Source organism: Tamandua tetradactyla, chromosome 12 (assembly GCF_023851605.1).
Source record: "Tamandua tetradactyla isolate mTamTet1 chromosome 12, mTamTet1.pri, whole genome shotgun sequence".
NCBI lineage: Eukaryota > Metazoa > Chordata > Mammalia > Pilosa > Myrmecophagidae > Tamandua > Tamandua tetradactyla.
Genome location: NC_135338.1, coordinates 57543094 through 57558711, shown reverse-complemented (window position 1 = coordinate 57558711; position 15618 = coordinate 57543094). Strand labels below are relative to the sequence as shown.

Below are 15618 nucleotides of genomic sequence, written 5' to 3'. Positions count from 1 at the left end.
GATGGGCCAGGAATCCAATCTGGGTCTCCCACATGGCAGGCGAGCATTCTACCACTGAACCACCCATATACCCCTTCTATTTCTTTTTGAGTCAGTGTAGGTAGTAGTTTATGTTTCTAGGAATTTGTCTATTTCATCTAGGTTATCTAATTTATTGCCATACAGGTATTCATAGTATCTTCTTATAATCCTTTTTAATTTTGGTGGGGTTGGTAGTATGACCCCCCCCCCATTTCTGATTTTAGTTATTTGTGTTCTTTCTCTTTTTTTCTTCATCATTCTGGCCAAAGGTTTGTTGATTTTATTGATTTTTTTCCCAAACTAACTTTTGACTTTGTTGATTCTATTTTTTTATTTTCTTATTTATTTCCACTCTAATCTTTGTTGTTTCTTTTTTGCTTGCTTTGAGTTGATTTTGCTTTTCTTTTTATAGATCCTCCAGGGGTGAGGATTTGATAGTTTTCTTCTTTTAAATACAAGCTTTTAAAGCTATAAATTTCCCTCTCAGTACTGCCTTTTCTGTATCACCTAAGTTTTGATACATTGTTTTCATTTTCATTTGCCTCGAGATATTACCTACTTCCCTTGTGATTTCTTTTTGACCCATTGGTTGTTTAAGTGTATTGTTTAATTTTTGCATATTTGTGAATTTCCCAGGACTCCCTTTGTTATTGATTTCTGCCTCTATTTCATTATAATGGGAGGAGAAGCATTGTATGATTTCAGTATTTTTTAGTTCATTGAGACTTGTTTTGTGATATAATATATGGTCTATCCTAGAGGATGTTACTTGTGCACTAAAGAAGAATGCATGTTCTGTGCTGTTGAATGAAGTGTTCTAAACATATCTGTTAGGTCTAGTTGGTTTATAGTATCATTCAAGTCTTCTATTTCTTTATTAATCTTCTGTCTAGCTAGGTCTTCTATCCTTTGTTGAAAGTGGTATATATATATTTTATTTTTTCAGTGACGCATTTATGATTTTTCCCGGTCTGAAGGAAAATTGTCAATTTTAAAACATACTAATACTAATGGGTCAATACATTTGACAGTGAGACAATTTAATTTTCATGAGAATATATCAAATGACAAACATAAATCTCATCTGAATATATGAAAGAAGGGAAAGTTTTATGCATATTAATGGTAATGGGAGAAACATACGTGCATACAGAGAGTCCATGGTTAAAGGCCTGGATGGTTAAGAACTGTGTTCTATGGTTTTTGCAACTTGTGTGTGATTAAGCCTTACAGAATGGAGTCTGACTCCATGCATTTGGTTTATGAAGAAAACTAGTAAAGTGATATTGAATTAATGACCCAGTTTCTCAAAAGGGAGCACTAATGGCCTAAAACCTTCCTAACATGTAGCTGTCAATTTGTTTAATTTGGTTCTAATGGGAGGTACTCTGGAGAAGGGCAATGTTTTGTAAGAAGGGTTATATGATATTAATAAGAACCATATTCCATTTGTTGTTTCCTCAAATTATATGTTTTATCTTACTAAATATTTTTTTAAATACTTTTATTAAGATATCCTCACGCACCATACAGTCCATCCAAAATGTACAATTGATGTCTCACATATCATCACATAGTTGTGTATTCATCACTATAATCATTTTTAGGGCATTTGCTTTGAAAGTGGTATATTGAAGTCTTCTGTTATTAATGCAGAGCCATCTGTTTCTCCCTAAAATCTCGTATTAATTGCTGCATATCATTTGGGACTTTGCTATTAGGTACATATATATTTATGTCTTTTTGTTGAATTGACTGTTATATTAATGTTAATGTCCTTTGTAACAGTTTTTTACTTTGTCTATTTTATATGATATTAGTATATTTACCTCAGCTTTCTTTTGATTACTATTTAAATGGTATATATATTTTCCATCCTTTCATTTTCATCTTGATTTTGTCTTTGAATTTGAGGTGAGTCACTTGTAAACAGTATGTATTGGGTCATGCTGTTTATCCATTCTGCCAATCTCTGCCTTTTGACTGGAGAGTTCAGTCCATTTACATCTAAAGTAACTACTGATAATGCAGGAGTTTCTTCTGCCATTTTGCTGGTTGGCCTTTGTAACGTAAGTCTTGCACCTTTTTTTCCCTCAGTTCTTTCATTACTGCCTATTTTCATATTTACTTGATTTTTTTTTTACATTACAGCATTTTGAGTCCCTTTTCCTTTCTGCATATTTTTTAGTGTTTATTTGATTTTGAGTTTATATAATTTAATCTTTAATATTTATTTATTTATGTAACCTAACCACATATAAACACAAACATTCTTACCATATGATCATTCCATTCTTGTTATATAATCAGTAACTCACAATATCATCACATATTGTATATTCATCATTGTGATCATTTCTTAGAACATTTGCATCAATTCAGAAAAAGAAATAAAAAGAAAACAGAAAAAAATTCATGCAAACCATACCTCTTACCCCTCCGTTTCATTGATCACTAGCATTTCGATCTACTAAATTTATTTTAACATTTGTTCCCTCTATTATTTATTTATTTTTAATCTGTATGTTTTATTCATCTGTGCTTAAGATATATAAAAGGAACATTAAATACAAGGTTTTCACAATCACACCGTCACATTGTGAAAGCTCTATCATTATACAATCATCTTCAAGAAAGGTGGCTACTGGAACACAGCTCTACATTTTCAGGCAGTTCCCTACAGCCTCTCCATTATACCTTTAACTAAAAAAGGTGATAGCTTTTTAATGCGTAAGAATAACGTCCAGGATAACCTCTCAACTGTGTTTGGATTCTCTCAGCCATTAACACTTTATTTTGTCTCATTTTGTTCTTCCCCCTTTTGGTCGAGAAGGTTTTCTCAATCCCTTGATGCTGAGTCCCAGCTCATTCTAGAATTTCTGTCCCACGTTACCAGGAAGGTCCACACCCCTGGGAGTCATGCCCAACGTAGAGAGGGGGAGGGCAATGCTTGTCATTGACTGAGAGGGAGAGGCCACATCTGAGTAATAGAAGAGGTTCTTTTGGGGGTGACTCTCGGGCCTCATTTTAATTTGGCTTAGTCTATCCTTTGCGGGGATAAGTTTTATATGAACAAACCCTAAGATTGGGGGCTGAGCCTATTGCTTTGGTTGTCCCCACTGCTTGTGAGAATATCAAGAATTCTCCACTTGGGGAAGTTGAATTTTCCCCCTTTCTCACCATTCCCCCAAGCGAACTTTGCTGATACTTTTTTATTCACTGTTCAAATCTCTCTGGGATTTATTGGGGCATCACTCTGGACAAACCTACAAAATCTCATGCCCTACTCAAGGTTCCAAGTACTATGGTGTTCAGTTAAGCTGTCCACATAAGTTATATTAGGAAATGCAGTAGTCAAAATACAAATTTTGTACCAAATAACGTTTTTTGCTTTAGTCTCTCACACATAAAGTTTTAAAATATTAATTACCATCTATTTCCAATACCCTGCATTATTGACATTTCTTTGTTCTTCCTCATGCAAAAACATTTTTAAATTTGTACATTTAGTCACTATCGTTATATACTCCAGGCATTCCTAGATTATACCATCTCAACTTTTATTGTCTGTCTTTCCTTATTTCATTTGTGCCCCCAGGCCTCCTCCCTCTCATTCTCACATTCAGCTTCATTCAGTGTTCTGACGTTGTTGTATTATACTTAGGTAGTATTGTGCTATCCATTTCTGAATTTTTACAGTCAGTCCTGTTGCACAATCTCTGCAGATATTTTTAATATATTTCCTTTGTGTGGTTATCATGGGGCTTGAATATAACATCCAAATCTGTAACTACAGTAGCACACACATACACTATTTTTTACCTCTCTTTCCCCCCACCTTTTTTGCTGTGCTTGTTAAAAATGATATCTTTGTATACATTGTATGTCAAAACCATAGATTTATCATAGCTTTTTATGCACTTGAATTTTAAATCCTTTAGGAAGTAAAAAGTGGAGTTACATACCGAAAATACAATGCAGTAATACTGACATTTATAATTATCCGTTAGATTACCTTTACCAGAGGTCTTTATTTCTTTATGTCGCTTCAGTCCACTGTCTAGTGTCCTTTTCTGTTTGTAGGGCAAGTCTAGCGGTGACAAACTCCTTCAGCTTTTATCTGGGCATGTGTTGATGTCACCTTCAGTTTTGAAAGACAGTTTCATCAGTTATAAAATTGTTGGTTGGTAATTGTTTTATTTCAACACTTTAAGTATTTAATTCACTGCTCTCTTCCCTTCATGATTTGTGATGCGAATTTAACACAATCTTATTGGGGCTCCCTTGTACATAATATGTTGTCTTTCTCTTATAGCTTTCAGATCTCTCTTCTTGTCCTTGGCATTTGTCAGTTTGACCATTATCTGTCAGGCCACGGTTCTCTTTGAGTTTATCCTCTTTGGGATTCGTGGGGCTTCTTAAATGTGCATATTCATGTCTTTCATTAAAATTGGGAAGTTTTCTGTCATATTTCTTTGGACTTTCCTTCTGCCCTTTTCTACCTTCTCCTTCTGGGGCTCCCATAATGCAAATATTGGTTTGCTTAAATGGTGTCCTTTAGGTCTTTTAGTCTGTGTTCCCTTTTTTATTGTTCTATTTTCTTTCTCCTCAGTCTGAATCATTTCAGTTGTCTTGTCTTTGAGTTCACTGATTCTTTTGTCAGCTCCAGTTTGGGAATTAAAAAAAATTATATATATATTTTAAAGCTGCTTTCCTGATTTGATATTTGCCCCATTGCTGCAACTTGTAACTGTTTTCTGGGGTTCTATGAAGATGACTCTTTGTCCAAAGGTTCTGTGGGAGAACAGCACCCTGAAGCATCTTAGGCTGTCATCTTAGTTGACTGGAAGCCTCATTAGAGTAGTTTTAAAAATAATTACTATTCTTATTTCTGAACTTTAGAATTGAGGTTATTTTAAATATTGTATTCAGTTTAATTTCATGTTATTTCTTTGTTACCTATTTTCTCCTCCTTTGTTTATTTTGTTATACTTGCATGATGAAGGGGCTAGAATTCAATAGATAGTGTAAGTCATTGCCCAAGTATCTGTTGAGAGGTAAGAAATGCTCAGAAAGGCAAAATATTTATTGTAAAACTCAGGATTTGGTGGTTTTATGGGAATGAAATTCAGCTTTTTTCCTTAAAGTTCTTATCTAACTAATTTCGTATTTATTTCTGTAAAATAGGGATTTTTATTCAGTATATTTATGATCTTTTGTATTAATTGTTATCTGTTTATTGTAGTACTAAGAAGAGTAAAAGTAACTTTTATCGACACTGTTTTGAGGATTGAACATGTCCCAGAAAATTCCAAAACTGGAACTGCACTTGAAATTCGAATCGAGAGGTAAGAATTGTTACATCTGAAAATAAATGACCCTATTCTTTTCTTTTATATATAAATAAAATCTAACTCTGACATTAGATTTCAGTATGCTTTTGGAGATAAGAGATGATTATATAAAATCAGTATTTCACATAGTTTCAGAATAAAGTGCTGCTCTCCAAATTATGTTCCTATCCTATTATTGGCAACTTAAAGAAACAATGGGACTATGTTGAATTCAAAGCAAGTAATGTTCTTTTAGTTAATATGAAATCAAAATATTAAGTATTTTAGTGCTGTTAAATTTAAGGCTCTCCTGTTGGAGCATTTCAATTTTCTCATAAGAACAATGCAAAATTTAGGCACATTTGATTAATGTGTAAGACTGTTTTTGCTTTGCTGTGCTAAATCTAATTGCTACATTAGGCTAAGACCACTGTTTATTTTGAGGATTTTGTGTGGATGTTTTAAGGTCAATATATGTAATATGTGATTTATTTAAAAAGATATAAACACTGCTTTTAGTTTCCTTTTTTTAAATCCTTACTTGGAGTACATATACAGCCTTTAAACAAATTGATCCATATACACACACAAGTGCTAATGTGAAGTAGTAACTGTTCATTTGTGTCTTAATACTGTGACCTACTCACATAAATAAGCAGAATGAAGTATTATGCTGAATACTGACTGTACTCGGTATATGTTTCTCTTGGAGGCTTTTACCCAGTTTAAACACATATATTTTTAACATGTATTGGTTTCTCTTTTTTTTTTTTTTATGAAGCGTACATATGAGTGAAACAGTTCTTGTTAACAAATTTTTAAAGTTAGGTTGCATTATCCTAAATTGTATATAAAAATAGGTGAAATCTCTTACAGCTACTACATTCTGTACATTGGTTAGTCTGAGGAGTAATCACAGAAGATAATTCAAGAAATGCCATTCCTATGACTTGAGGCTGTATGCTGTCTTACTGTTAACCAGAAACATTTTCTGAGGGAGTGCTGGAGTTGTTTTCCTTGAAGCTAACCTTAGAAACCTTAGTTTTTTTCTCCCAATTTTAAGAGCCATTGTAAAATTATCTTTCTTAGTGTTAAGATTTCTTCATGAAAATATTTACTATAGCATGGTAGTACTTACCCATGTTATAGGCATATTCTGAGTGCTAACACTTGAAAAATTAATTTAAAAAGCTTTGTGTTTCTTATAATCACAAATAGGTTTTCCCAAGAATTTCATACAAATGCTCTTTTTGTTGTTAACTTTCAGGACTGCATACTGTGATGAAACTGCTGATGAATCCTCAGGAATTAATGTACATCAGCCCACAGCTTTTGCTCACAAGTTACTTCAGCTCTCTGGAGTGTCTCTCTTCTGGGATGAGTTTTCTGCATCAGCAAAATCTTCCCCACTGTGTTCAACTGCACCAGTGGTAAGTAAAAAGACAAAACAAAAAAACTTAAAAACGAAATCATAGATTTTAAAAAAGATTTAAATGAAGTCTGTTAAATTTTGCTAGGATATATAATATGATATAACAAGACTCCATCTGGTTTGGAAGTTAACAGAAATATTTGGTAGTGGGAATGTATGCTTCAGAGATTTTAAAGCACTCATAATTAATGCCTTTCTTAACAGTTGGCTGTGTTTTAATCTGATAAGGCAATCTTAGACCCGATATCTTAAGGAAAATGGTATATTAACATCTAATATCCTTTTGTTATAAAAATTGAAATCAAGCATTTTTCTTACTTAGTGAATGTATTGCTGAAAATTCATCTTAAAACTCATATTTAAAAAGCTTTATAATTAAGGAATTCTGTATTAATCCCTCTAAAACAGATAATTCTTTTATAAATCAGTTACTCCATAATTTACCTTTTATGTTATTTCGCAAATTAGGTTTTCCTAATTATATCCTGTCTGTTAAGTTTTCTTATTGATGTAATCGCAACAAATATTATGTTGCTCGTAAACTCCTTTTCTATGATTTGCTTTTATTCTCAGTGTGTTATGGTAACATATTACTGTGTTTTTATGCTGCCTATACAATACTGGTTTCTCCATTAGAAAATAATATAATTTTGCATGTCATATGTTTTCACTTAAGTTGATATTTATATTTTGCATTTAGATTTATTTTCATTAAAATATTCTGAAGAATTAATTTTATTCTTGTGGTATTATTGTAGGAAACTGAGCCAAAGCTGTCACCTAGCTGGAACCCCAGAATTGTTTATGAGCCACACCCACAGCTAACAAGAAATTTACCGGAGGTAGCACCCTCTGACCCAGTGCAGATTGGAGGGTTAATTGGTAGGTTGGAGTTGAGTCTCACTTTGAAACAGAATGAAGTACTTCCTGGAGCTAAGGTCAGTATTAGTTTTGTTATTTATATTAAACACCAAAGTAAAAGTATAATATTCTTTAATTTGTGCATTGACCCACTGATTGATAACTGTGGTTTATCCTATAATTTGGGAACCTGCCATCTCTGAGTCACTATTTTTAATCTCAGGGATGCCTCTGTCCCTAAGTCAGAAAATTCGTGTGAGGTTGCCTTTGCCATTACTGCTGCAGCTTAGTTTCTACAGCTGCCTTCTATACTCAGCCTCACCCATTATTGCAATTCAAAACCAAAAAACTTTTTTTTATATTAGGCATGATTTCATCAGTTCAGAATTCATTAAATAGTCTCTTCCTATCATCATAAAATTAAAATTTTAAAGGAGAAGAGATTTGGAAAGCAAGAAATTGTTTAATTATATAAATGCAAAATTACCCATGCATATTTTGAACAGAATGGTTATTTTTGTAATAGCTTAGTATTTATGAAAATACTTTTTTCATGATGTCCCATAGCTTTTGAAGATACTGTAAATAGAAGGACAATTCTACTTGTTTCTTAGACGATATTAAATTGTCTACTGGAAAATCAGTAAACTTCTGTTTATTTAGTCAGTTAAATTGACTAACTTTTATTACTTGCATACTAATTTTCTATATAATTTCTGTGAAATTTAGCTTAAATTATGATATCAGGATTTGTTTATTCACTGCTCTACCTAGCTGTAGATGTCAAGTGACAACCTCACTGCATATTACAATCAACTTTTTTTAAAGGAGTTTTACTGAGACGTGCACATACCATACAGTCCATCTAAGGTGTGCAGTTGCTTTTCATATAATCACAGAGTTGAGTTGTGCATTCATTACCACAATTAATTTTAGAACATTTTCATTACTCCAAAAGGAAAAATTTCATATCCCTTAGCAGTCACTTCTCAATATAAGGTCAACTTTTTTCTTTTTTTTAACAGGAGTATGATTTTATTTTATTTTTTAAATTTATATGCTTCAAAACATTTTCTGTGGAAATTTTCATTAGAAGGATGAAAATAAAAAAATTCATAAAGAACATCAGGATGAGTATATAATATATTCTTTAAGTCTGGATATACTTAATGTATTTTAATGCAATATTTCCATAATATGTTATCATCTCATGTTGTGTTAAAAATAGTACAAGGAAGGGTGGGCAATGGTGGCACAGTGGCAGAGTTCTCACCTGCCATGCCAGAGACCTGGGTTCGATTTCTGGGTCTTTTTCGATCTCCAGGTTTTTGCCTGCCCATGCGAAAAAAGAAAAAAATAAGAATAATACAAGGAAATGAAACTAGATAACTACAGAATCCTGGATTCTGTAGCAGAAGGGAGAATCCTTATTAGAGAAAAAAAGTGAAAAACAATCTAAAACTAGCATGTCAAGGGGCTATGGTCTTTTTTAATGCATTAAAATGAATTTGGGAATGCCTTTCAATGTAGCTTATGCTGTTATGAATATCAGAGAATTCACTGTTGAACTGTAAAGACAAGGACTGTAGTTTTATTGTGAGTTTTAGCCATGGACTTTTACCTTACTCTGCTGTATGCAGAGGAATAAAGAGCTTTTAGTCGTGGTCTGTATCTTAATAGGTCTTAAACAATACACAATCCCAAGAAATCCTATAAATGCAGTAAAGTGGACAGAGCTTTAAGTCTCAAAACCTATTTAACAATAAGAAAATTCATACTTGGAAAGAACTATACAGATTTATGTACTGTGAAAAGTCCTTTAATAGAGTTTTACATTTTAATAATCATCAGAATCTGAAAACTGCAGAGAAACCCCAAGTGTAACAAACACAAGGCCTTTAGGTATTGCTCACCCATTAGTAAAGCCACATTGGAGAGAAACCTTTCAAATGTAGTAAAAATGAGAAGGTCTTAAGTAATGACTCATTCTTTAATTCAGTGTCAGAACTTCCAAAAGAAAAAAATATATGAATTACTGAATATACAAGACATTTAACTAAGGTGGTGGAATTTGAGGACAAAAATGTTAAAGCAGAGGAGAGGTGCTCAGAGGTGCTGTTCTAGTTTGCAAGCTGCTGGAATGCAGTATACTGGAAGCAGGATGGCTTTTAAAAGGGAGAATTTATTAAGTTGCAAGTTTACAGTTCTAAGGCTGTGAAAAATGTCCAGATTAAAGCAAGGCTATAGAAATGTCCAATCTAAGGCATCCAGGGAAAGATACCTTGGCTCAGGAAGGCTGGTGAGGTTCAGGGTTTCTCTTTCAACTGGAAAGGTACATGTTGAACATGGTGATGTCTGCTAGCTTTCTCTCCAGGCTTCTTGGTTCGTGAAGCTCCCCCAGTGGCATTTTCTTTCTTCATCTCCAAAAGTCTCTGGCTGTGTGGGCTCTTTCCAAAATGTTTCCTTTTTTAAAGGATTCCAATAAACTAATCAAGACCCACCTGGAATGGGTGGAGTTACATCTCCCTCTAATCAAAGTTTGATACCTCAATTGGGCAAGCTACATCTCTGTGGAGATAATCTAATCAATTTTCCAATTTACAGTGCTGAATAGGGATTAAAAGAAAGGGCTGCCTTCACAAGATGGGTCAGGATTAATACATTGCTTTTCTAGGGTACATAATCCTTTCAAAATGGCACAGTTGCCTTCCCAACTGTTTTGGTTTGCTAAATCTGCCAGAATACAAGACACCAGAGATGGATCAACTTTTTAAAGATTATTTATTTAGTTACAAATTTATAGTTCTTCAGAGGAAAGGCAGCTGGCTTTCCTCTGGCTTTCTCTGTCACATGGGAAAGCATGCAGTAGATGTTTGCTGGGCTTCTCTCCTGGCTTCTGGGTTCAAACGGCCTTTCTTGGGATGATTTCTTTCTGCAACTCCAAATGTCTGAGTCTGAACTCCGAGCACTGAGATGAGGTGTGCTGAGTGGCTGAGCTCTCTTCTAACCTCTCTCTTTTAAGCCTCCAGCTAATTAATTTAGACATCACTCATTGCTGACGTCACTCCCCTTAGCTTATTTGTCTGCAGATTTAATCAACCGTGGATGAATTTCATGTGCTAATGATTTAAGTCCACAGCAATAGGACAATGGGGCATCATCACCTGGCCAAGATGACACATGAACCTATCACACCATCCATCCTAAATAAAATAGCACCCCACAGCATCACACTAGCACCTTACCTTGCTTTATTCTTCTTCATAGCACCCATCACTTAAAATACTATAATTTATTTCTTAAAATTTTTACTAACTTCCTCCATTAGATTACAAGCTCCAAAAGAGGATTGTTTTGCAAAGCTTTATTCTCAATGTTAGAAATCTATCAGTAGACACACAGCAAATAGTTTTTGTTGAATAAATGAATTGTAGTACTTTCTTTGCGTGTATTTGCACTCTTAAGGTAACTTCATTCTAAATGAAACAACATTCACTTAACAGGCTTCAAACACATAGAAAAATGTGTTATTAGTTCAATTGTTTTATAATACGCCAGAGTAAAAAGACATTATAGACTGTACTGGTGTACAAATTATTCTCCAATTATGTATGGAATGAAAAAGTTGTAGAAAAAGCACCCAGTAATACCCCTGTAATTGTGCCAACTAGTCAGGCACACGACTGATTCACAAGGGTTATGAAGGCAAAATGGAAGCCCACAGATTCAGAAAAGAAAGTTTTATTGCTTTCTCAGTATTGCAATTTAAATGATATTTTATAGTCAACTTTTGATTATCCGTTCTAATGAAGATGAGAGGTTATGCTTTCAACACTAAATTATTAAAAAATGTGTTTTTTTTAAAATTTGGCATTTAATCAGAAATATATTTTCCCACTGTCCCTAGCCTTAACTCCTTTCTGGTTCATGCTCTGGGGTATTAATAGTCATAAAACAAAAGCAGTCCATTGGCAGAGCGGGGAGGATCATGACATGGAAGGAGGGAGGACTTTCCCATCTGGGCCAGCCCAAGTTCAAATTCCTGTTCTGAATCTTTTACATGGACTTGTGCAAATCAGTTTATCTTTGTGAACTTTTTTCCTCATCTGTAAATGGAAGACTATAAGAAAAAAAGGAAATATATTTAAAAGCATCTAGCATAGTGCCTCATTACCTAGAAAAGGATGGTGATAAAGATTATTGTCAGAGAATGTATTGTTTTCTTAGTTAGATCATGGATATTCTTTGAAGTCACTGTGCAATTTCTTGTTTTTAGAATTGGAAGGAATTTGTTTTTCTTCTGGGAAAGAGGCCTTTCTCTAAGATATGTGTTTGATTAATTAAATTATTTTAAAAATGCAATATGTTAAAAAGACAATTGGAGTCAGTGTTAGCATTTTTGAACCATGAGGAGGTGAATGAAAAATAAGGCAAGCATAGTCAGCTGTTCAGAATGTGGTATAGAGAACAGAGTGATTATTTTTGTCATGGTATACTTTACAGAAATCTGGAAGAGAGTGGGATGGAACTATTGTGTCTAGAAGAAAGAATGGGCAGAGTTTGCAAAGAGAATGAAGGTCCACAGAGGCCCCTCTTTTTTTCTGTATTACTGCTCTGGCTTAACACTTCTGTGCCTGGGAGAGAATAAGCTTAATGGAAAACAGCAGGGGGTTGGGGAGACACGCTGTTGGTAGAGAAAGTCCTTACTTCCTCTACTAAAGAGTGTGATCCATGCACAAACTTACGAAAGTCAATTTTGTTTGCTCTTGCTTTGAATCAATCTATAAGGATTATGATTAGAAATTTCTGAAAGTCAGTGAACACTATACTATTACTACCTTAATGTTCTTTCGTGGAATCTATTTCTTAATGTCTTTTTACATATCCCAGATACTCAGAGGACTTGAAAAGATAAAATTTATAGTATTGACGTATGGAATTTTTTAAGAGAATTTTCTCCCTTTAGAACAATTTTATGCCTTTATGTCTTTTTATTTAGATTGTGCTAATTTAGTAGAGAAAATCTTAGGTGAGAGAATCCAAGACTAAAGTATCAGTATTCATTTCTGTGATTTTAACTATACTGAAATTTCTGGTGACAAGGTTATAAAGAATATTAAGTTGAATCGATTTTTTGTTTTTTTTTTTTAAGTTGGATGTTGATGGACAGATAGACGCTATTCATTTATTCCTGTCACCAAGGCAGGTACACTTGCTTTTGGACATGTTAGCAGCTGTTGCTGGGCCAGGTAAGTATAGTTCTGTTTTCATTATTTAATATAACATACAAACATATAACATACATATGTTATAAATGTAACATGTAAAAAAGTCTATTATTTATTTATTTATTTTTTAACATGGGCAGGCACCAAAAATCAAACCCGGGTCCTCTGGCATGGCAGGTGAGAACTCTTCCTGCTAGCCACCGTGGCCCGCCCGAAAAGTCTATTATTTTTGAATGTATAAAATTAAAGATATATCATAAATAAGAATCCTAACTAGTTCTTTTGAATTGTGCTACCATGACAGAAATTAGCATTTAGTGCTATATTACTTTTCACATTCTTATCTTTTTCAAAATTGTTCTGACTTACTTTCTGGTTGGGGATAGTACTTCATAGACTGGACAAAGTGTAATTCTTGAACATAGGGGCATGCATTTTGAAATATATATATATATTTTAAAGCAGTTTTAGTGACATGTATTCACATACAACGCAATCAATTCAGAGTGTACAATTATTAGTTTTTAGTATAATCACAGTTGTGCATTCATTATCATAATTAATTTTAGAACATTTTCATTTAGTTCAAAAAAAATTTTATACCCCTTAGCTCTCAATCACTCTATCCTTCCCCAGCCCTGCATAACCACTAATATTTTTCTGTCTCTGTAGATGTATTTATATTTACATTTTATATAAATGGAATTGTATAAAATGTAGTATTTTGTATCTGGTTTCTTTCATTTAGCATAATAGTTTTAAAAAATTACTATTTTTAATTAGAGAAGTTGTAGGTTTACAGAAAAGTCTTGTAAAAAATACAACATTCCTATATACCCCCCATTATTGACACTTTGCATTAGTGTAGTGCCTTTGTTAAAAGTGATGAAAGAATATTGAAATAGTACTATTGACTATAGTCCATAGTTTACAGTAGGTGTATCTTTCCCTGTATACCACCCTATTATTAATACCTTGTGGTAGTGTCGTATATTTGTTATAATTCATTAAAGAACATTCTTATACTTCTACTATTACCCACAGTCTGTCATCCACAACAGGATTCATTTATTATACAGTCCCATGTTTTATCTTCTAATTTTCATTCTAGTAACATGCATGATCCAAAACTTCCCCTCAGCCACATTCACATATTTAGTTCAGCATTGTTAATTACACTCACAATAACATGCTACCATCACCAGCATCCATTCTAAATCTGTACAATCAATCAACCTAAATAGAAATTCCATGCAAATTAAGCATCAGCTCCCCGTTCTTTAATCCAATCTATCCCCTGGTAATCTATATCCTAAATTCTATCTCTGTGAGTTTGCTTATAAAAATTAGTTCATATCAATGAGATGAAATGATTTTTATTCTTTTATGCTTGGCTTATTTCAATAGAATAATGTCCTCGAGGTTCACCCATGTTGTTGCATGCAGCAGGACTTCACTCCATTTTACAGCTGAATAATATTCTATCATATGTATATACCACATTTTGTTTATCCATTCATCAGTTGATAGATACTTGGGTTGCTTTCATCTTTTGACAACTGTAAATAATGCTGCTGTGAATATTGGTGTGCCAACATCCATTCTAGTCCCTGCTTCCAGTTCTTCTGGATATACATACCTAGTAGTGGGATTGCCAGATCATATGATAATTCTATACTTAGCTTTCTGAGGAACTGTGAACTCTCCTCCTCAGCGGCTACACCATTTTACATTCCCACCAGCAATGAATGAGTTTCCTCTTTCTCTATATCCTTTCCTACATATGTAATTTTCTTTTGTTTTTTAATAGTAGCCATCTAGTGGATATGAAATGATATCTCATAGTGGTTTGATTGCATTTATTTAATACCTCATGATGTTGAATATCTTCGCTTGTGCTTTTTAGTCATTTTATATATTTTAGTATATTCTCTTTGGAGTAATTTTTATTTACATCTTTTGCCTACTTTTAGTTGGTTTGTCTATTGTTGAGTTTTGGGATCTCTTATATATTCTACATATTAAACCCTTATTAGATATGTGGTTTCCATGTATTTTCTCCAATTGAGTAGGTTCTTTTTTCACTTTCTCAATGAAGTCTTTTGCACAAAAGTTTTAAATTTTGATGAGATCCCATTTATCTATTTTTTTATTTTGTTGCTTGTACTTTGGGTATAAAGTCTAAGAAACCAGGGCCTAACACAAGATCCTGAAGATGCTTCCCTACATTTTCTTTTAGGGGTTTCATAATCCTGGGTCTTATATTTTGATCTTTTTATGTTAAATTTTGTATGTGATATAAGATATGCAAAAGAATGAAGGAGTATGCTTATGGATATCCAGTTTTCCCAGCGCTGTTTTTTTTTTAATTTTTTAAATTGTATAATTTAACATGTATTGAAAGCAAGGAAAGAGAAAAGCAAGAATTTTCAAAACACTCTTCAATTATTATTTACAGAATAAATCCCAGAGCTTGTCATGTGCTATCATTCCATCATCTCATATTTGTCCTTCTAGCTGCTCCAGAACACTGGAGGCTAGAAGGAATTTTTTATCATTACAATTGACGTTTTTTTCTTCCTTGTGAAAAATAACGTATATAGAAAAAAGCAATAAATTTCAAAGCACATCATAACAATTAGTTAGAACAGAGTTCAGAGTTTGGTATGGGCCACAATTCCAGCTAGATTTTTCTTCTAGCTGCTCTAAGACACTGGAGACCAAAAGAAATATAATATAATGA

At 33.3% G+C, this 15618-nt stretch overlaps 1 protein-coding gene across 3 annotated transcripts in view; it reads left to right on the top strand.

Annotated features, from left to right (window-relative positions):
* The window catches only part of ATG2B (autophagy related 2B), a 105146-nt gene that overhangs the window by 18263 nt on the left and 71265 nt on the right, over positions 1-15618 (top strand). For all 3 annotated transcript variants that reach the window (XR_013160471.1, XM_077123473.1, XM_077123474.1), the window contains 4 exons: positions 5267-5369; positions 6622-6784; positions 7545-7724; positions 12800-12896. Coding sequence is in view for 2 of the 3 variants with exons in the window: in XM_077123473.1 (XP_076979588.1) it covers positions 5267-5369; positions 6622-6784; positions 7545-7724; positions 12800-12896 (543 nt within the window). In the remaining variant the exon portion in view is untranslated. The remainder of the gene's footprint in view (positions 1-5266; positions 5370-6621; positions 6785-7544; positions 7725-12799; positions 12897-15618) is intronic.